Raw genomic sequence first — 23,058 nt, 5'->3', positions numbered from 1 at the left:
ACTCACTGAAGAAGAATGGGACTTACATCTTGTTAGGTTTTCTTTTTCTTCCACTTTTTATTCCATCCAAGCCACCATTCTATTACAGAGTGCCACCCACATTCAGGGTGGGTCTCACCTCTCTTCTTGTTGTCCTATATGCCAGTAATCTCTGAAAACAGTCTCCTAGACACCAAAACCCTCTTAATCTGAAGCATTTTCTAGGCATCTTTCAATCCAATCAAGTTGACAACCCAGATTAACCATCACATGTGGCAATGGCTATAGTAGTGGTCAAGGCAAGAATTAGGTAGAGGAAATCTGGGGGTTCCAGGAACAGATAGAAACATAGAATTAATGTAAACATTAGAAAGGCCTGTAGAGAGATAACTCAGAATCCTATTCTTTGTGGAGAATAGAATATCAATTGAGGAACCAAAAAAAGAGTAGACTCTATAAGAAACTTATAGGAAACTAAATAGGAACCCAATTAATGTCATGGGATGACAGTCAGAATAGGCATGGATTTCAAATATGTCCCTGTGTCAGACTAGTATTGTTCCAAGAGCCTAAGACAGAGCTGAACCCACAGGGATTGTTGAGTAGCACCATGCATGACCAAAATTGCAAAAATGATTTGTCAATTCACTTCTTAGTGAATAAGCCACTCATACAGTTTCTTCAGTGTTTTGTAATATCTTTTCTACTAGCTGGACTGATCGCCTTTGAGAGGTGAATTCTACATGAACCGTATCACGTTAACAAAATGGCACAACTCCATGATCTCATCTGTAGTTGGATTCTACACCCATTTTGAGGTCTCTGGCATGCCAAAATTTGCCTCGAACATTCTAGCACTTTCGTTTCTTGAGCATACTAGAAAAAACATTTTCCATTCTTGTTACTATTCTTTTCAAAAACACCATATTTTGTTGAGCTTCTCTTGAAAGTTCAAAATAAATGTCAACCTTCTCTGTTTTCATTTGTCACTCAAAATGTATTGACATCTTTACAGAAACTTTGCTTCTGTTTAGTGTTTTTTTTTCCAGAACAAATCAGCTTCTTCATCCAAATTGGGTTCTTCAGCCATCATTCTCACATTTGCAATACATAAAAACAATGAAAGAAGCAAATCTCTGAACTTTTTAATATTTCCATAGGTCCCATGGATGACTAGGTGATCAATTCATGCATCATCATGGACACCTTCACTAAATCTTTTGTGGCAGTCCCAAGTCTTGCTCTTGATATCATTCATCTCCTCATAAACATCTGTTAACATCTAAATATCTCACTTGCAAATTCATTTCACACAATATTTGACATTTGATCCCTTAAACAATAACTGCTCATTTTTGCAGTAACATAAAAATAATATGAATTTCACCACCAATGCTAGGTAGTTCCAGAATGATTAGTTGACTTTGAAAGTTTTGTTCCTGAAAATTAAAGCCTGTTGCCAGTTTGGCCTTGGTCATGGTTCCAAATGTTGAGTAACAACTTCCCCTTGGGCAATGTAGATGTAACCACAAGGACAATTATTTTAGAAATTAGACCACTTATTTTGTTCTTTCTCTTTCATATATTTTGTAATCATCATCTCAACCAGGGCTAACTGAAGGTCAGTGCCACATGGACTTGAAGGGAAAATAAATAAGGCTTGGGAGGGTCCATCAGATTGTTTCATGAACCTATTAGAGCACCTTAGAATATTTTTTATTTTATCTATTGAGTAATTACATTATTTGGTAGTGATTAATAAATAGCAGGCTCTGAAGTTAGATTTGGAACATTATCAAACCATTCACTAACCTGGCCCATTAAGTAGCTTACTTTCTCTGAGCTGCAGTCTCCTTATCTACTCAACAGAAATAACATTCACCTGCAAAGTTCACAAAAATTAACTGATATAATACATGCAAGACAATTAGCTTGGTATCTGGCACATATTGAGGTATTAATTGATGGCAAGACAAATCTGACTTAGTCAAAGGTCAGGATGCCATTCAAAACATAACACAAAACCTCTGTGAACATTGACTCTTCTTATTCAAAAACTTCCATCAGAGAGTAATGTCAGAAATGATATTCCAGTCTGGCCACACTTTAAGTTCAGGCTTGGAGTCTCTTAGGCTTGTGGGATGTATTTCTGTTTCCTTGGGACATGATCCTACACCTATTACTCCTGAGCTGGAGATACTATGGACTTTTACCTTCCTCAGTAAATAGGACTTGGCTCTCAATTTTCTTCAGCCATCCCTATTGCTAGACAAGGACTGAAAGTTTCCATTAATCCTCTAGATCTCTGTGAACCCAGGCTGATTTTATTCAAATTAATTTTCTTCTCAAAGTGTTGATTAATTGAGGCATTATTATCTGCTATTGTTACTTCCAAATAGAAAACAATGAACTCTACTTCCAAATAGATGGCTTAGCAGCATCCATATCAATAAACAGGTAAGTATAATCACTAAATGATTATACTTTCACATGTAAATGAAACCTGAATTTCAAAACCTGTAATCTTGTTTAAAGTATTAGTTTACCAAACACACTTTTTTTTTGTAGCTGGCAAAATGGTAAACTCCAAAGCCTACTCTATAAATAAGGCAGTCCCTTGGGGCTGGGGTTGTGGCTCAGTGGTAGATTGTTCTTGTCACATGTGTGAGACACTGGGTTTGATCCTCAGCCCAACATAAAAATAAATAAAATAAAGGTATAAAAAATAAGGCAGTCCTGTATCCTGAACCAAGAAAGTTCAAATTAAGAGGTTTACTTTATCTGTATTAAATCTAACTACAATGATATGTCACTTATCTAATGGTCCTCTTCCTGGAAGCCATAATTGTCTACTATTGACAGAGCTAAAAACTAAGAATTACTCTTTAAAAACCTTGGGGCAGTCAAAATAGATGATACAAAAACTATGTACCAAAACTCATGCAGATTACTTATAGAAAACCCCCTGAGGCTGTCAATCCTGCTTTATACACGATTGTAACTCAGCTTGGTTTCTGAGCCTAAGGTAGAACAGAAAATGTCAAAGGAAGAGTCATGAACAATGTTATCAGCAAGTGAAGACTTTAAGAAAAAAGACAGGAGACTTCTTTAATAATAGACAGCCTGGGGGCTATTAGTGGATAATTAAATAATCTGATACATTACAAGATAGCGCCTTAGGACACCCCTCACATTCCATCCCAACCCATGATTACTGTCTATAAAGATGGCGTAAAATCAGCCTGAAAAGGGCAAATTGTGTCAGCTACACTTGGCATAAAAAGACAGACCTATGCATTTGAAACAATTGGCTACTGCAGGTGATGTTTCTTCTGTTTAGTCCATGTACTTGAAAACATTGCTTTCCTGGCCAATGCCAAACAGATCAGGTGTTATGATATCTGCCAACCAAGCAATGTCACACTGGGTTCTGCCAGCTTGGCATCAATGAACATATAAGAGTTTTTGATGAGTACATGGTTTGTATATACAAAAAGCAGATGGTAGTAAAATGTCTGTGAACCATTTTCTTTCCCCTCCTTGTGATGGCACACACATGGATATTGGTAGTCTCAGTGGTGTCTGTGTTATTTCCAACATTCAGTTACTGGGATGGCTGTTCTAGTCTGTGTATGTGTGTGTGTGTGTGTGTAGGGGATTGTTGTCAAAGGATGAGCCCTGAGACTGGGAAGTTTATGGAGGCTTCCCTTTAGACAAAATAAAAGATGCTCTGGGCAAACCATTTTGCCATGGCTCCTTCCAGAAGAAATGCGTTCCAGCTAGAAAGGGAGGTGTTGGCAAGGAAAAGTTATTTTTCCAGGTTTCTAATGAATTCAGGGAATTTCCTCTCACCTGGCTACCAATAATAAACATAACTTGGGCTGGGGAGAAGTACAAAATAATGACCTCCCTAGGAGCTGTTATGCACTTACTTTTAATAACTCCCCCTGAGCCCATCTCCCAGTGAAGTTCTTTGTAATTAAAATGCCTTCTTTAACTATGTCAGGTATAACCAATTAAACCATCTACTCTATAGTGAATGAGGGGCCAATTCTTTAATCCCAATAATTAGTATTCAAAAATGGGAAGGAATATGACGAAAGAAGCAGGCCATTGGTTATAAGAAAAGGAGCTACTTACAAACCTGGCTGAGAGGTGCAGAGATAGCTTTTATGTAACAGCACTGTGTATGTATTTGTGTGTGCATTTAAAAAAATGTTTTTAAAGTTTGTAGTTGGGCACAATACCTTTATTTTGTTTATTTATTTTTATGTAGTGCTGAGGAATGAACCTAGTGCCTCACATATGCTAGGCAAGTGCTCTACTCTTGTATGAAGACATTTACGTGAAAGATGGTGTGTGTGTGTGTGTGTGTGTGTGTGTGTGTGTGTGTGCGTGCGCGCGTGCATGTGTGCATATTTGTATCTATATATCTATATACCTATCTAGATAGATAGATATTTGCATATATTAGGGTAATGTGTGTCTCTGTGTGAAAGGGTTATTTATATTTGGGCCATTTAATAGAGACATAGAGTCCAATATACTTTAAGCTCGCTCCTAAGGGCATCCCATATCTAAGCCTAGCCTCTAGTAATTAATGTTTATAAAATGGCCTAAAATCATCCAGAAAATGTTAAATGGTATCAAATTCACTTAACATAAGAAGACAGAGTGGGCTCTCTTTTGATTCTCAGCACCACATGAAAATAAATAAAGTCCATCAACAACTAAAAAAAAAAAAAGAAAAAGAAGACAGAAAGTTATTTATTTGAAACAATTGCAATGAAAAGAACGTGGCCACTTGAAAGCATTCCTCTATTATTTGGTACATGCACTTTTATATAGTGCATCTCCTTCACTGCCAATGGCAAACAGATCAGATGTTACAGTATCTGCCAACCAAAGCATGTCACACTAGGTTCTGCCAGTGTGGATATGGGGCTGTGTGTCATCATCTTGTGTCTCTGGTGTGTGTGTGTATGTGTGTGTGATCATTCAGGTTGGGGTCTGTTTATGCACAGAGGTGTGACAAGCATGAAAGGGCATACATTTTTTAAATGAATCCAATGTAATTGAAGCCCATTTCTTGCCAGCTTCTTGTCTTGACCATCATTCTTCCTGGTTTTTGGATCCAGTGCCCTGTTTTGCCTTCTTCAACAAGGATCCCATGGGTCCAATTTGGCTCAGTTGTAGATTGCTCACATTATCTGACCTTGCCCTTCCATCCAGCCCAGTAGCCCATTGCCCCATCATGCAGTTTCAACTGCATCCTCTTGCCAGAGCTGCCACCTGTTCTTTGGTCCATTCTGGCCAGAACTGCTTCCTTGAAACTGACCTAATGACCCTGCTTAGGCTAAGTTAAGCACTAATCCTGGCAGACCAAGGGTGGGAACAAGGTGATAAGGTTGGACCACAGGATTTGCATGGTGTGAACCAGGCTCCCTTGGAGGCAGTAGAAACCAGCATGCATGAAAGGCAGCCTGAAGTGGGGATGGCTAGTTTGGGGTGGAAGGGAAGCTCTCAGGGTCCTTGGTCCAAAGGAAAAGACAAGTGGAAAATTGAAGTGAGAGCCAAGTATGAAAAGTACTGGTTCACCAGTGAAAGGAAGACTGAACAAAATGCAGAGTTCTCAGGACTATCACTCCAAAGTGAAGTCCTAATGTTATCCTAAGAACCTACCAGCATTTACTGGGCAGTGGGCACATCTCAGCAAACAAGACATCACCTCAGCCCTCAAGAAGCTCACTGTATATTCAAAGAGACCAAGAAGCCAATTTTGTTCACAGTTCTGTATAAGAAGTGCCACAATAGACAAAAGAGAAGGCTTCCTAGAAACATAGAATTAGGCAGGTAAGTAGTGGGGAGGGAAAAGAACATTTAAAGGCTAACCATTTGCCTTCAAGATAAAGTCCAAATCCCTTAGCTTGGAATAAAATGCCTTTCCTGAATTATCTGCAGCTTTATTGGTCTCAGTTGTCACCACCATTGTGCACACACTGTACATCCAGCCACACTGGATTATTTGCAGTAGTTTGGACATGTGTACACCTTTCGACTTTGAAGCCATTGCAGATGACTACTTTGCATGAAATGCCCCCCCCCAAGTTCCACCCATGAAATCTTATTTATCTTAATTCAGCTGAGATAATATCTCCTCTGAGAAGTCTTCTCTTCTCTTGACGACTATCTCACAGATGGATTTGAGTGTCTAAATGAGTTAGATAGGACTACCATAACAAACCACCACAAAGCGAGTGGCTTTAACCACAGAAATTTATCTTTTCTCCAAGTTCTGAAGACTGGAAGTGTGACATCAAGACAGAGTTGGTCCCATCAATGAAGAATCTGTCCCATGACTCATTCTCGGATTCTGGTGACTTCCTAGCAATCTTTGGCATTGCTTGGCTTCTAGATGAAGCTCCCCAATTTCTGCCTTCAGGTTCATATGGTATTCTCCCTGTCTGCATGTGTCTAAATTTCTCTGGTCATATTGAATAAGGACCCACATTAATGACCTCATTTTAACTTCATTACCTCTGTAAAGACCTTATCTCCAAATAAGGTCATAGTTTTAGGTACTGGGCATTAGTACTTCAACATATCTTTCTCTGGGGAATACGGTTCAATTTATAAAAACATCAGTGTTTTCTCAGTGCTTCTGTGGGACCTTACAGTTCTCATAGTATTAATCAACTTAATTATAATGGTTTGTCTAATTGCCTATCTGTTTCATCAGGCTATGAGCTCTAGAAAGCAAGGATTATGATTTATACCTTGTTGTATCTGTAGTATTTGAAACAAAATCAAGAACATAGTAGGCATTCAGAACATATTTGTCACAGTGTAAGTGTCACTCCTTTTAGCAGAGACCAATCTTTTCACATGTGCTCTGGACCTTGGTCCTTTTGGGCACTGGAGGGACCATATCTCTACAGTCTCCTGCATCTTCAACTACTCCCTCTCTCCTACCTTAAAATGTATTGTAATATTTTACATGGTAAAATACATCTTCCCCTAAGCTTTCTTTCTGTTTTAGCTTTAACAAAATATATTTCCTTTGGGAGCAAGATGCCTCCAAAGAATTATCTGTAGATTTTTTTTTCTTTTTTACCCTTATTTATTTATTTATTTGTCATTTTCAGTTACACATAGCATTAATAGTCATTTTGACATAATTATAAATGTATGGAATGTAATTTGTTCTAATTCAGTCCCCAATACTTTTAATTTGTTCCTTTGTCTCAATCCAATATTGCTTCTGCATGCACAACTCTACCAAAAGTGCCTTTAGTGAGGTCATCAATGTCTTCCAAGTTAGGAGATACAATGGACTCTTCTCTGTTTTCAGCTTACTCTTCCCCTCAACAGCCTCCAACACAATTTACCAGGCTCTCCTTGTTAAAACATTCTTTTCTCTCTCCTTGCATGTTTTTTCTCCTGTCTATCCTCTCCTCGATTGCTGGCCATTCTTTATCTAAATAACCTCTAAATGAAGTTCCCATGGCTCCAGACTGGGCTGTCATCTCTTCTCCCTTTAAACTGCTTCTCTTCATGATTTCATCCACTTCATTCTTTTAAATGCCACCTACATGTTGATGGCTTCTCAATTTTTATTTATGGACCAGATATCTCTTTGGAGTTCCTGATCAGTATATTTAACCACCTACTTAGCATCCACTATCATATCAGAGCACTCTCATACAAAATTGTTATCATAATTTTTTCTCTCCTGGAAACCTGGCTCTATTCCAGAGTCCCACCCCACATATCAGTGAGTAGCACGAGCATATATTCAATTCACAAACCAGTAATCAGAAATTTATTATTGATGCTTCCCTCTATCAGTAAGCCCTATCAATTCTGCTTCTGAAGATATCAAGTTCAATTCATTTCTCTTCATCTCCCTCAGCACACTTATAATCCACACTATCACCATCTCTCACCAGTGACACTGCAAGAGTGTACTAGCTGACTTCCCACATCTATTAGCCCCCCACTCCCATCAAAAATCATTCTCCACATAGCAGCCAGAGAGATGTTAAAAAATAACATAGGTCTGGGCTGGGATTGTGGCTCAGTGGTAGAGCACTCACCTAGCATGGGCGCGACCCGGGTTCAATTCTCAGCACCACATAAAAATAAAGGCATTGTGTTGTGTCCATCTACAAAAAAGATATTCTCTCTCTCTCTCTCTCAAAAAAAATAATAACATGGGTCATGTTACTCTACTAAAATCATTCAAGAATTCCAATCTTACTTAACAAAGAAGGCCAGCAAAGCACTGCATTTCTTGGTACTTGCCTACTTTCCCAGCCCAGCCTGCAAAATTATCTCCCTTGATCACTACATTCTAACCCTGCTAGGTATTTCTCTATTCCCCAAGCACTCTAAGATCCTTACCACTACAGACCTTGTTCCCTCTGTCAAAACCCCTATCCCAATCCTTCTTATAATCTCTTTGCCTGGCTTACTCCTATCTATCTGTTCTTCAAGTCTCTGTTCAAATGTCCTATATGAAGAGCTTTCTCTGTTATACCCAACACAATCCAAGTTAAGTATGTCTTCCTAGAATCCTTTACCTTTTCTTTATATCACAATATTAATTTATTGAGGGATTGTCAGGATACAGGTGGTAATCAAACCTGAGGAAATATAGTTAAGTGAGGGTAGAAAACATACAATCATTTGACCATTCACTCAAAAACTATTGATTCATTGCCTCCTGTATACCAAGTATTCTCTAGGCACTGGAGACACAGATAATTCCTCAAACTTAGGTCCATGGTGAATCTCATAGAGAATAGGAGAGCATCATTTAGCTCAAAGTATTAGATGGGAGAAAACAGGCAAGACTTTCTGGAGACAATGATGATGGAGCATAACATTAAAAAGGGGAACATTAGCTAGTTGCCATATAAATGTGTGCAGGTTTTCCTGGCATAGGGCAGAAGTAAGGATGCACAAGCATAATATGGTAAATTATGAGATGGAGATTATTGGGAGATGAGATTGGAGGAACAGGAGCAGGGTGATGGAAGGCTTTGAGTCCCACACTGAAGAGCTTGGATTTTAGTGTATGCAGGTGGGTATCATCTGTCCACTGTACACACAGCACTATGTTGGGCACTTGAGTGTACAGCTATAAATGACTTTCTCCCTCTGTCTGAAGGGTTCACAAACTCATGGGAAGATAGTACTTAGGCATAAAAAGTACAGAGCAATTCCTTCTACATGTCAAATGAAGAAATATAAAGTACTCCTCAGGGGAGAAAAAATACAAATAGGACATTCCTGGAGGGTTCCAGGAGAAGGTATAGCTTGAGTTGGATCTTAAAGGATCAAACTACAGACATTATGAGCATTTCTTTTATTCATATATCCCACTAAAAGTTTTGTTAGGCCTTTATATTAAGTTTTGCACATTAATTAGATAATTTTAAAGTTAAGGTAAATAAGTACATTAGAATTTTCCTGCTGAGATTTTTTTACAGGTACTTTTTTCAAGATCTACATATTCTATAAACAATGTAAGAACATAAATTCTGAGCAATTTGAACACCAAGGCCTCCAGACTATAATATCTCAGACTGAAACTGTCTACATTGTTCATTATTCTATTCTCAGCATCCAGCATAGTGTGTGGATAATATTAAGCTCTCAATAAATATTTTTGATTGAATAAATGAATACATGTATTGTATCCTTTTCCAGAGCAGAATATTTTTGCTTTTCTCTTTCTCTTAGAGTGTAGCATTAATATGCCAATTCATAATATTAGATAGCTGGAAACAGGTACAAAAGTAAGAAACAGAAGCACAAGTTAGTCCAACAAGAAACTCATGTATATAGAAGAAAAAGGATCTGTGAGTAGAACAGAAAAAAAGAAATGAAAATGCTGTAGGTAGTTGTAAATGTTGGAGAGACCCCAATCTAGAATATACTGCTGAAGGCAAGCCACATATCCAATAGATTGCTTTAAGTGCTTAATGCACAATCCTCTAAAATTAGTCTACTAGTGGGTTTTCATATATTCTGTTAGATTCCATCTTTATTTTGGTAATTCCAGGCCAAGTAGAGGTGCAGTATTATTATTAATAACCATTGAACACAGCCACCCAGCCAGAAGGAAACAAACATGGTCTCCTCACTTAGGGAACTCCCCCATTCTTATGGGGGTAACATGATTCCTCTTCTCCTCCAGCCCCAGGATCTCCTACTTTGATTTTTTTTATATATTTTCCTACTTGCTTCAATGATTGAAGTTTTTGACTTGCCCTTTTAGGTGTATATGTTTGTGACCCTATTCAATAGCAACTGCTTCTTTACATATTATAGTTGTCTTGTGTTGTGTTTTCTTTTTCTTTTGTTTGTGTTTTCTTTTTAAAATCAGTATCGAGTCTCCTCAAATAAACAAAATCAAGGACTTCTTTTGATTTTTTCTTTTTTGGTGTCAGGGATTGAACCCAGGGGTGCTCTACCACTGAGTCATATCCCCAGCCTCTTTTATTTTTATTGTGAAACAGGGTCTCACTAAGTTGCTAGGCTGGCTTCAAACCTGCCTTAGTCTTCTGAGCCATTGGATTACAGGCATGCACCATCATGCCTGAATTTTTGATTAACATTTATTAACTGTACATATCAATGGGGTTCAGTGTGATATTTCAATATGGAAATTGAACACAAGTAAAATATACCTACCATTTCTTACTTCCAAGGTGGAGCTTTTGGGGGAGATAAATGCAATAATTATGTATTATTTATCCCAGAATGGTTTTCCCTCCCATCAACTTGGAAGTGCTTCTCCACAGTATAAATATGTTCAAGGAACACTAGCTCATCTCAAGTAGACCGGGACCAACTCATCCCCCAAATCATAAGATTTGGGGATGAGCCAATATTTGGCATTATAAAAACTATCATCTATTCTGTGTTATCCTAATCTGATTGAGACTTCTTTGAACATGGGAAGAATGCTTTGACTTCAGGCTGCTGTCAGTTTTTTTGATTGAGTGGTGCTGTCATTGCAGGATCAAATTTTCAGTTTCCTTAGGGCATCCTTGACATCTTTGTTTTTGAGACTGTAGATAAGAGGATTACAAAGGGGAGTGACAACCGTATACAGCAAGGAAAAGGTTTTATGTAGAGTTGGCACCTGGCCAGCCAAGGGCACAGCATAGACCAAGATTAAGGTCCCATAAAACAAGGTCACAACTACTAGATGAGAGGAGCAAGTGGAGAATGCCTTTTGCCTACCAGTTGTGGATGGCATATGCAAGACCACTGAAAGAATCCTCCAGTAGGAGGCTAGGGTTAGTCCAAAGGGGGCAAGGGTCACCAGGGCTGTTAGACTCATGCACACCAGGTTGACCAGATGAGGATCTGTGCAGGAGAGCTTCTGTAGAGGTTTCAAATCACAGAAGAAGTGGTCAATCTCATTGTCCCCACAGAAGGTCAAGCTGGATACCATAGCACCCTGGAATGCAGCTGCTACGGTGAAGCCACTAAGCCACGAGCCAACTGCCAGTCCCATACACAAAGTTTTATGCATTAATGTTGGATAGTGCAAGGGCCAGCAGACAGCCAGGTACCGGTCATAAGACATCACTGCCAGTAGACAACATTCAGTGCTCCCCAGGGCCCCAAAGAAATAGAGTTGAATAATACAACACACCATAGACATTGCTCTATTTTCTCTCAACAAGTCCACCAGCATCCTGGGCACAATATTGGATGTATAGCACACCTCCAGGCATGAGAGATTCACCAGGAAGAAGTACATTGGAGTTTGTAGAACCTGTTGAGTGCTCACCAGCACCACAAGGAGAAGATTCCCAGAAATGGTGGCTAAGTAGACAATGCCAAACACTAGGAAGAGTAAGGGACTCAGTTCCTTAAGGTCTCCAAACCCTAGTATGATAAACTCAGTTACCATCATAGTGGTGTTTTCTGGCCTCACAGAGGGCAAAAATGTCTGAGGAAGTCTTTGCTTCTCCATAACAACACATCAGATCATATCACCACTTAGATTTCCCACATGGTCCAGTTCTGTCAGTGGGTAGAGCTCTGTATTGATGAGGGCATTTCTAGGGGACTGGTCCTCATGACAGCCAGTTAAATTTGCCTTCAAAAAACTGCTTCTAAAAATCAGCCGAACCTGTCATCTTGTCAGGATGTGAAATAGGGTAAGGGAGACTAACTGGGAAAAGGAATAGCTCAGTGAGAAGCAATCTCCATCCCTAAGAGAGCAATCCAGAGTACAAACACTGGTAGCAAGTTGAGAGCCCCACATTCACATTAAAAGGAGATGTGGAGAGTCCATGTTTGGAATTCTTAATGCCATTTTGAACAGAGGAAAATTATTATTAAACATTGACAATTCCAAGAAATGACAGGCCAGATAACAAATCATATTTATGTCCTTTTTGGTCAGAGCATGAAATGACTGAAATGGCAGAACTGAAGCAGAGGATCATTTCTTTGATGTTACTGGATCATCCATGCCTATTTGGTGCCTACATCCATGAGGGAGCAGGACAGCAGTTGCCAGAGAGAGTAGATTCTGGAAAACCAGGAGTATCACCTAAAAGAGAATAAGAATTTCTTATTTTTAAATCTTGCTCCTAAAAGGATATAATTTAGGCTTCTGGGGAAAAAAATCCTAGCAGCTGACATTTGGAACTACTGGTTGGATTTGTGTTGCACACATCTAGGCACACACAGATTTATAGGTAGTCACACATATAAAGATTAAGAGCACATGTTACCTTCTTTGCTGTCATTTTTAAATTTTGAGTCTCCCAGGTCATTCTTTTAGAAGTAAAATATTTGTTCCTTGGTAATTCTACCTTAATTCAAATATAATGACATTAGAAAGCAGCCATGGGTTAGATCACAGGGTCCAAATAAGTAGGCTTTCCATATGGATTAGCAGCCCTGGGAGAGAAATTGGCATGTTTTCTTATTCAATTTTGTTTTGGTGTATTTTTCAAGGTAGTGTGGTATAATGACTAAACAAAGGAACCTTAGAGCCAGACTGCCTAGTTTGACTGTGTGACCTTGGGCAGGTACTTCATCTTTCTGATTCTCAGTTTTCTCATCTGAAAAGCAAGGTGTTATGGATTTGAAATGTCCTCCAAATAAATACACATGTGTTGAAGGCTTAGTTCCCAATATAGCCATGTTCAGAGGTGGAGCTTTGAGGAAGTGATGGAATCACAAGAGCTCAGATTTCATCAGTGGATTAATGGGTTGATAATTGAATGAACTACTGGGAGATGGTGGAAACAAGCAGTGGGGCATGGTTAGGGGAAGTAGGTCACTGGGACATTGCTTTGTGATTTTGTCTTATTCCTGGCCCCTCCCTAGCCCACACTCTCTGCTTCCCAGCTGCTATGAAGTAAGCAGCTTTCCCCCACCATGCCCTTCTGCCATAATGTTCTGCCTCACTTCAGGCCCACAGTGATGGGGCCAAGTGACCATGCACTAAAACCACTGAAACAGTAAACCAAAATATATCTTTCCTCCTCTAAGTTGACTTTCTCAGGAAATATTTTACAGCAACAAAAAGCTAACACTCAAGGACAATAAAAGTTATCTCAGTGTTGTTTTGAGTACACGGAAAGTAATTAGAATAGTGCTTGGCACATAGAAGCACTAAATAAGTATTAAAGACTTTTGTTTACAAAATAAAATTATTTATTAAAAACATCCCCACAGAAGGATTAACCAACATTCCTAATCACTGCACTGAAACAAGATAAACACTATAAATGCACAGGAGGAAAATTATACATTTCTCATTACATCTTAACCATTTCCTATCACCACTTAATTTAAAAAAATTAATAATACATTTTCATCACTTGATTTTCACACTTAATTTAACTTGAATTTCATTTAAAACAACCTTAATATCTGTCTATGGAGTTATGTTAGGATTAGATGAGATCATGTATATAAAGTGCCTGCCACATGGAAAATGATCTGTAAATCATGACTAACAACAGTACTAACAACAATTAGCCTAGAATCCTCAAAGGAGCGTGTGGCAGAATCGAGATTCACAACTCTGTGTGACTCCAAAAGTCATGAACTTTCCACTAAACCAACTGATTTCCATGTGTGTGTATATGCACATGTGTTCTGAGTTTATGTGCAAGGGGATTTGAGAATTCAAATCCAAAAGGGTTAAAGGCAAATTCTCCACCATGGTCTTGTACCTTTTCACCAGCTTCTTCCTACGCATCCACTTTGTACCACTTCCCCACCATGCATGAGCCAGGGGCACCCACACTGCTCTCTTTGTTCTTTTGGCTCTTGTTCCTGTCCAGCTCCTGACCCTTTCTTCAACCTCCTTTTTTTGAGGGGGAACTCATGGTTTTCACTGGATGTTCTCAGTTCAGGCTCCTGCCTCCTTCTCAAGAGCTTTGGCTCAGACCCATTCTCCTTGGTTTCCCCCAATATTGAGGCCATGATTAACTGTTTCCTTTAAAAATGAACATCTACTTCCACTTGGTCACTGCTTTCCCTTCTTTCTGATTTATTTTTTTATTTATAACACCAATAACACATAATACACTATATTTAATTCTATTTAATAGCCTCTTGCCTTTAATGTAGGCTCCACGAGAGGGGGGATGTCCTGTCTTTTATTCACTATTGAATCCTCAGCTCCTAGAACACTGTCTGGGACAAGACACAGTAAATGTTTGCTCAGTGATTTAATAGTATGATAGAATGAATGGTGCTTTGTCTCTAAAACCAGACAGAACCATGTTCAGACCTGAGCTCTGCCACTTACCAGTATGTGACCCTGTGCTATTTAGGCACCCTCCGTGTGCCTCTATTTTGTCATCAATTAACTACGAATCTCAACAGAGCCTCTTAGGTGTCCCCAAATATCCATTATCTCCTTTTCCTATATCAGGGATTGGCAAACTTTTTCTTAAATGCTAGAGAGTACTGTTTTAAGTTTTGTGGTCCATCCTGTCTTTATTACAACTATTCAACAATGTTATTTTACTCAGAAAGCAGCATAGATAATATATAAATGAATGAGAGTGCCTATGTTACATTAAAATTGTATTTACCAAAATAAGGTTTTTGGATCTCAGACTACAGCTTGTCAGCTCCTATAGCTGGATATACACCTGTCCTAGAGTTCACATTTCCTTTGTATGTGGATCCAGCCAATAGGGTGAGAACAGAATGAGGTGTGAAACTTTGAGAAGGTGTTCTTAAAATGAAAAGTAGATATCATCACTTTCCCCTTTTCATCCTCTCCCCTTTCTGGAATGCAGACCTGAGAGCAGAATTGTGAACTGCCATCTGGGACCACAAGATTGGGGGGGGGTGCTCAACCTGGTATGCCAGGATAACCTGAAACAGCTGAGCCACACTTCTCCTGGGATAAACATATTTTCATTCTGTACAAGTTACTTATTTTTTTTTTTACTGTTTTTGTTACAACAACCTAACCTTACCTTAACTAACAAGTGATTATAACTATCTCCTAGGTTACTATGATCAGTCAACACACAGTCTATGTGAAACACTTAATATAGTAGCTGGCATAAAATAAGTAGCAGCTTTCATTATGATTTCTGTTGTTAGTGACTTCATTCCTCTTCTCCCATTCTTCCTCTTCCCTGGTATCTTTAAATACAGTCATGTGCTGCATAATGATATTTTGGTCAACAAGGGATCATATATATGATGATGGCCTCATAAGATTATAGCATCTATTGATGTTGTAGCCATCTTAGTTTGTGGAAGCACACTCTGTGATATTTTCATAATTAGGAAATCCCCCAAGAACACATTTCTCAGAATGTATACCATGTATGTCATTATGTAACACATGGCTTGTAGTTTTTCCTAACCTGATTTTGGTTATCTTAAGACCCAATGTTTAGTTGGGCCCAAATACCTTTAGATGGATTCAATAACTACTTTTCCCCATGAGCTCAACAATTTTTTACTCATGTGAGAAGGGAATTTAAATGAAAATAACCCCATTTTATCAAATAAAATTAAAATAACATATGAGTAATTAGGGCTTCCCCCCCCCCACATTCCTAACAAGTTGGACAAGCAATTGGTCTTCAAACTAGGCTAGGCATAACACAAACTTGGAGGTTCTCAACTCGGGATGATTTCTTGCCCTCCTACCCCACTATACATCCCTGGCATTTAGTGGGTAGAGGTCAGAGATACTGTTAAACCCTCTACAACACACAGGAAAACTTTTACAACAAAGAATTATCTGGCCTAAAGTATTAATAGTGCTTCTTTGAGAGAACGTTGTTCTATAGGTTCACGATGACTGCCCAAGGAGGTATGCAGACAAGGAACATTTTAAGGGAATTCTGTTCTAATTCCCATGTGAATTGCTCTGGAAAACTGATCTGCTGTGTACACACCTGAAGTTGAAGAGCCATTCTAGTTCTGCTTTATCTCTTTTCATGATTATCCTTCTCCCGATTTCTAAGACATAGGTCTATCTATCAGGCATCTTAATCTCAGCATGGCTGCTGTCACCTGCTTTTCTAATGCCCCAGAGAACAGCAGAGAAGAGTGGATGAAATCTGGAGGTTGGAGCACAGTCCCAGGTTTTTATCAATCCTGTCATTTACTAGCTGCATAACATTTATTTATCCACTTATTTACTTGAACACTTTGGAGACTTCTGGTCACAGCTTTTTTTGTTGTTTCAATATCATTTTACATATATTTCTATTAAGATGTAAAATAAGATGATCAAGAGAAGGTTTTCAAGAATAAAAATATACTTGCCATTAGAATAAAATTCCATAAGAAAAGTGAATGAGAATACGAGTTCAAGAGGAAAAGGTAACTGTGTTAAATGTCTGACCATTTGAAATCTTGACCATTGTATTTTAATAGGTGACAGTGGGCATCAAAATACGATAGTACTTAATTAGAATCCATTGAAGATGTTAAAAGAATGATGCAAGAGTTTAATTTTAAACTGTCAATATTTACAAGGTTACAGAAGGTATACCATGTTTACATCTATTTGCACTTATGATGAAAAATTTCCAGATGTCAATTTAAAAATGTGCAAGGGGGCGGTGTAAAGTACAAAGTTGCAAGAGCTAGGTTACTGCTGAATCCCTTCTGTGTCCTTTCTCGCTTGATGAAAAAACAGAGGAAAAAAAAAAAAACAGTCACATAGAGATGTGATTAAAATGCAGCAGCAAATCCTACTGCACAAGACCGGTTTTCTCCGGTCCCCACTCATCCTGCCAGCTAGCTTCCAAGTGTTTTTTTTTTTTCCCCTGTTCAAGAAGTTCTTCATGCTCCCCCATCCTTCCTTTCAAACCAATACCTATTTTTTTCTGTTTTTATCAAATAATGACTCTCTTAGTCATCGCTGCGGGTCTCCTGGACTCTTACAACCTGCTTATGACTCAACCTGCTTTTAGCGAGTAGGCCTCCAGATACAGTCCATAATTATCAGGCAAAACTTTGAAAAACATATGAAAAGAAAAGAAGTTTTAAAACAGTGCTATAGAATGGACTCTCTCACACATATATATTTTGTGCTCATGGAGAATGTGTCTTCCTCATGCCAAGAAAACTACTGGGGAAATGGATAAATCAATCAAGTGAATTAATTCCATTGTTTATTTTTATGCATGAAACAGCAAAATCAGCTTTTTTTTCTGATGACAACCTTTATTGTCTTAGGCAAATTGTGAAATTGATGTGTGTTCAAAGGCCCAGGAAAGTAATTTAATACAGCACACAAACAGCCACACACACAGGAGACCAAGGAACCGTAGCTGGAATGAAGAAGGGGGTGTGCTTGACGCCATCCACCAGCCCAGACGTACATTTCCACATTGAAATCAGAGAACACAACCTTAAAATAGAAATGACAAGAAACAAAATGGCTCACTTTCATCCAGATTCATTTTCAGGGCATAGTTCTATACTGGGCTCTGGCCTGGCAAATGTTTCTTGCTTCGCTACAAGTCTGAACCCCCACTTAATTCTTCCCTGCTGAAAGACAGTTTCTTTACACTTTGGACCAAGCCAATGAAGAAAATCCTTCCTTGAGCACTCTCTCAAGACCAATCAACAGGTACTACTGTGAGTTCTGGTTTATCCCATATTAGCTGTGTGACCTTGTGTTATATTCAGAACCTCTCTGAGATGCCATTTCTTGAACTCTAAAATAGAGACAATGCCATATACCTTAACTCATATACAAAATGAACACTGAGGACCAAATGAGGCAGTGTTTTAAAATACTTTACAAAATACATTCAGAATAATGACAATTATTAGCTCCCAAGACCACATATTCTACATTTTGATCAGCTCTAGTTATTAGAAATAAACCACATTCAGAATCTCCTTTAATTCTGCCTATTCATCCCTGGTCTTCTTACTGACTCTGGACAATATATATGTAATTCTTTTTCTGTACATGGCCTCTTAGATCACTGAAGAAAGATATTGTGGTCCTATTCTACCCCAACACCTGGGTTTTCTTTTCTCTGAGCTAAAAGAAAAACAATCAGTTGAGAAGCACTTAAAGAAAAGGAAGAATACAATAACACTGGACTCACACTTCTGTTCTCAACATTATTGTTTACTTGACTGATGGCTACTGTCCCCTTCGGAGGTTGTTAACACATGGAAATGATGCTTGTTGAGTCTGGAAAAGTGAAAGATGTTTTGGTTTGCTCCTTTATTCCCAATTCTAGTCAGCTCTTAATACCTTTTGATGTACTCATGGATAAGTAGATGGAAATCTGTCATAGATTTTACTTTGCCTAAGCACAGTGGCCTGGAGTTCTCCTGTCCTGACTTATAGTGCCAGCATGTTGAGTCCCAGGATCCAGAGCATCAATTCCAGCTGACATCAACAGACATCTTGCTTTGTCTCTATTCTTCCAGGAGGATGTTTCATAAATGTTTGTGAGGCAGTGTCAGTAATGGACACCAAAATAAATATTTTTTTCTCTCCTTTCATTTCTTTCTTTCTTTTGTTTTTCTGAAGGGAGGGGGTTAGTGAGGATTAGGCAGCAAGCTGGTGGACTGACCACTCATTTGCTTACTAGGGGTTAATGCTGCAGCTTTAATTTCAAATAAAGTGCCCTAAAGAGAAATGGATAGAGCCCTCCAAAGTCAAAGAAAGAAATGTTCTATGGGGCCAACTAGAAAAATGAATGTGTGTGTCTATTTGCTTTTGGGGTTTTTGTTTGCTTTGCTGTTTTGTTTTGTTTTTGTGGCTCTGTTTCTTTGTTTTGCTTGTTTGTTTTAATTATCCACACCTCGCCTCCTCTCTATAATCTGGGTGAGCATAGCAAGCAACAGAATCCTTGAATTGCTTACGCTTTGAGACTCAGTCACAGGCACCCCAGTTCCAATTCTCTGCCATGTCAACCTAGTCTTTTTGAATATAAAAATGTTCCTTTTGTCTCAGATCTTAAATCCTTCCAGTTGAAAAAAAAGGGAGAAAAACTCACTCATAAGGAATTGTGTATGTAATTAAATCAAACTCAAGTGCAACCAATAAGCCCTCTTTTTCTTATAATTAGGTCAGATACATCCCAGAACATTACAAATTGCCAACCTCATGATGTAGGAATAGCATCTGTCTTGATTATGCTAGAATTGTACCTATGCATTTAGTGTACACTCAGTAAATATTTGGGGAAGACAATATTTGGAAAGATGGGAATGGAAGGAAGGCAGGAAGGAAGTTTCTAAGAAAACCATATAAAGGAGGATTAGTGCTGAAGTAAGACATTTTAGAATCCTAAGGTCCTAAAAAGGAAGAAGGAAACATAAGAGACCACTAGTGCCAATCCTTCACATTCACACAGCTTATCTGAACCACTTATCATTCCATTTTTGAGAACTCATTGGATAAAAGTCTCCATGGTGCTTTTTGCCTCTGATTTTCATTGCCAGTAAAGTCATCTCAGACATTGGTCTGTGACTTATTGAAAATTTCCAGTCTACACATCCAGATTCACTATTCCCACCTGAGCTATCAATGTCTACTTAGAAAACTTATCTGGATTAATTTAGTCTCAAGAGCAGCCAAATAACTGGTCAGTTTTCAAAAGAAAAAGAATTTGGTCAAGCTAGCCATATTCCCTTCTCCCTGCCTTCCTGCATATACATGACACTTAGGCAAATCTCTCTATATTACAGGGTCTCTGGTTTATTTCAAGACAGGGAAATCATTCTTGCCATTCTGATTAGTTAAGACTCAACAGAACTAAGAAAGTTTAATATACTCTGCTTGGTGGGAAAAAAATGAAAAAAGAAGCTATCATAGTTAAAATTAAGAAAATTGTCGAGGGCTTTCCTACATTCAAATTATACTCAGCCCACTTTCCTACATCTTCTACATCTGAATCTTTGGAACTGGTAACAAAGGGTATGAGTGACCTCACAATGTTCTGCAAGAGCCTTAATCCTTCAACAATCAATGATGATCTCACACTTTCCATAGTAACCTGAGCAGTGTGGACATAGGCCCTTTGAAAAGGTCTCAAAGGTGGGGGCTGAAATTAAGAAGGTTCTCAGCTCACCCTTGGAGATCTGAAATACCTCAGAAGACAGAACACCCAATAATGCTTTAATCATTTTGCAACATTTTGACATGGTGGTGGAGGTGGTGGTGGTCACAGAACTGACAGCTATTAACATCTGAGTCCTAATGATGTTTGATGGATTCACTTATTATTATTAATTATATTATTTAATATTCAAAACGACCCTATCAAGTAAGTATTAATATTATATGTATTTTTCAAATGACGAAACTAAGGTAAAAGACGTTACACAATTTGTCCACAGATCAGATTTATTTCACCATGGATTTCTCTGCGCCATAAATATAACCCAAACTCTGTCCAAAACATACTCTAACACATGTGTTATAGATATTAGAGGATAAGGGGGAAACTAGGTAAGAGACCAGGTTAAAGTCAGAGGAACTCAACCTCAACCAATTCTCAGTTCTACAAACATACGTCCAAAAGTTTTTCCTTTCACAGTGAGTAATGAGCAGTAGTTTTAAATGCTACAGAAAGCATGACATTAATATGTAAAACTATAATTTTTATGAAAATGTTTTCCTAATGATTCTTACTTTTTGAAATATCTAATTAATCTATTCATAACTCACTATATTAAGACAGGAATTAGGCAAGTACTTTATATCTATAAACTCTGTGATCTTTTGTCATCTTATTAAAATCAACATAATTTTGATGATAGGCCAGGTGTCCAGACTGCCTTGTAAATTGGTAACAATATAAGATTAGCACCTCGTTCTTTAAAATATTCACATAGTTCATGCAGAAGCACGATTGTTAGAAGGATAATAATTGGCTTAATTAAGGAAAAGACGGGGAAGGAAACAAACATTTATTGACCACCTGCATCATATTGTATTAGGTGTCTCCACATACATTATCTCATTATGATGACAGTACATATCTCACATGATTGTTCTGAGGATTAAATGAGCCCACATATGTGAAAGTGCTCAGGGGAAGCAAAGAAGGGACCCAGCATTATCAATCATAGACCATGCTCCAAGTCCTGTGCTATCATGTACATTATTTCTTTTAATCTTTATAAAAGCTCAGCACACTTGGCCTTGCTATCTAGACTTTATGCATAAGGAGACTAAGGCTCAGACAGTTTTTTGTCTACTAACACAGACCTTGAGTTGACCAAATTCTAAATTCATGCTCTTGCCACTTAAAGGATACCAAAAGCCTTTAAACAGCACTTTACCATGGTGAAGAAAACACCAGTATTCATGTATTCATTTATTCATTCATTCATTCATTCGTTCATTCAAAAACTCTGCCTTTAGCATATACTCTGTTCCAGTCACTGAACTAAATTATTTCTATGAATTATCTCAGTAAATCTACACAACACTCCTAGGAGATGAGTACTAGGATTATTTCAACTTAACAGAAGAAGAAAGGGGACTTGAGTAGCTTAAACTGATTTACACAAGATGATAGAGCTGGAAAATGGCAGAATCTGGATTATAAATTAAGTTTCCCTGTTTTAAAAGCCTGTGCTTTTTCTAGAAGATTGTGCTACTTCTAGCAGGCAATTTATGATCTTCTATATGCAAAGTTGTATAGTGTGTAGTGTTTGAATCACGTATTTGGGTCCCCAGCCCTAGGACTCTATTAGGTACACTGTCCTCTAGCCTCAGAGAGGGAGTGTCTTCTGGTTCTCTGTAACCTGAGGGGAGGGAGTTTCAGAAAGACAGAGACAGATAGAAAGGGAGGTAGTCCATAAAGTTGATCACTCTGGAGGTTGCAAGGCACCACAAGTAACCATCAAGTCTGGCTGTCATGCAACTGCATTTCTGATGTACCTGCCTTTTCCCATACTACAGATCTATTGATGCCATCCTAAACCCAGGATTGTTCTGTGCACATTGTGGGTACTGGATCAGAGAGGGACATGCTCCATGAAAGTTCATGTTCATTATTGGAAAGAGTATTCCATGGCTTCTTCTGCTAAATAAAAAGCAATATAGAGAAGGGTATTGTCAAATAAATGGGTATTGTCAAATAAATTAATAGATCTCATAAGAAGATTACTTTCAAGTCCTGAAGGTGCTTCTAAGATCAGTCTCTGTCATTCACTCAGCAACACCCCCAACCCTAAAAATGTGCAGGCCAGTGATCATACCTCTTAGCAGGTAAGTTCCATGCTACTTCCTTCTTTCCATAGGGTCAGTGGTCATTCTCATCTCTGGTTGTAGATACTCCCATATCCTCTAACATTGCTCCAGTTTGCAATACTCTAGCAGCCAAAAAAAGATTTTCCAAATTCAACTCTGACCAAACTTTCCTTTCCTTTTATTTGAGAGTGGCCCCTTTGGCCCTTCCCCTTTAAGGCCATCTTTCCATACCTGCATCAGGGCAACATAGCTGGAAGTCAGGGGTTCCATGGAATTCTAGTCTGGGTGTCCAGAGGACTGCCCTAGGGGATGGTTGGCCCGGAATGAGAGTGATGTTAATGAGACCTAGATAAAGATTTCAACCT

General features: G+C 38.5%; 1 protein-coding gene across 1 annotated transcript; it reads right to left on the bottom strand.

Moving 5' to 3' along the window:
• Positions 1-11,011: 11,011 nt before the first annotated feature.
• LOC308639544 (olfactory receptor 11A1-like) lies at positions 11,012-11,977 on the bottom strand (the record flags this gene model as incomplete). The annotated part of the gene is made up of 1 exon (XM_081277750.1): positions 11,012-11,977. One exon carries the CDS (start codon positions 11,975-11,977, stop codon positions 11,012-11,014), a length of 966 nt encoding a protein of 321 aa, XP_081133876.1.
• Positions 11,978-23,058: the final 11,081 nt, after the last annotated feature.

This window comes from Spermophilus citellus (genome assembly GCF_964194105.1).
Source record: "Spermophilus citellus genome assembly, chromosome: X".
NCBI lineage: Eukaryota > Metazoa > Chordata > Mammalia > Rodentia > Sciuridae > Spermophilus > Spermophilus citellus.
This window is presented reverse-complemented; position numbering and strand designations above follow the sequence as displayed.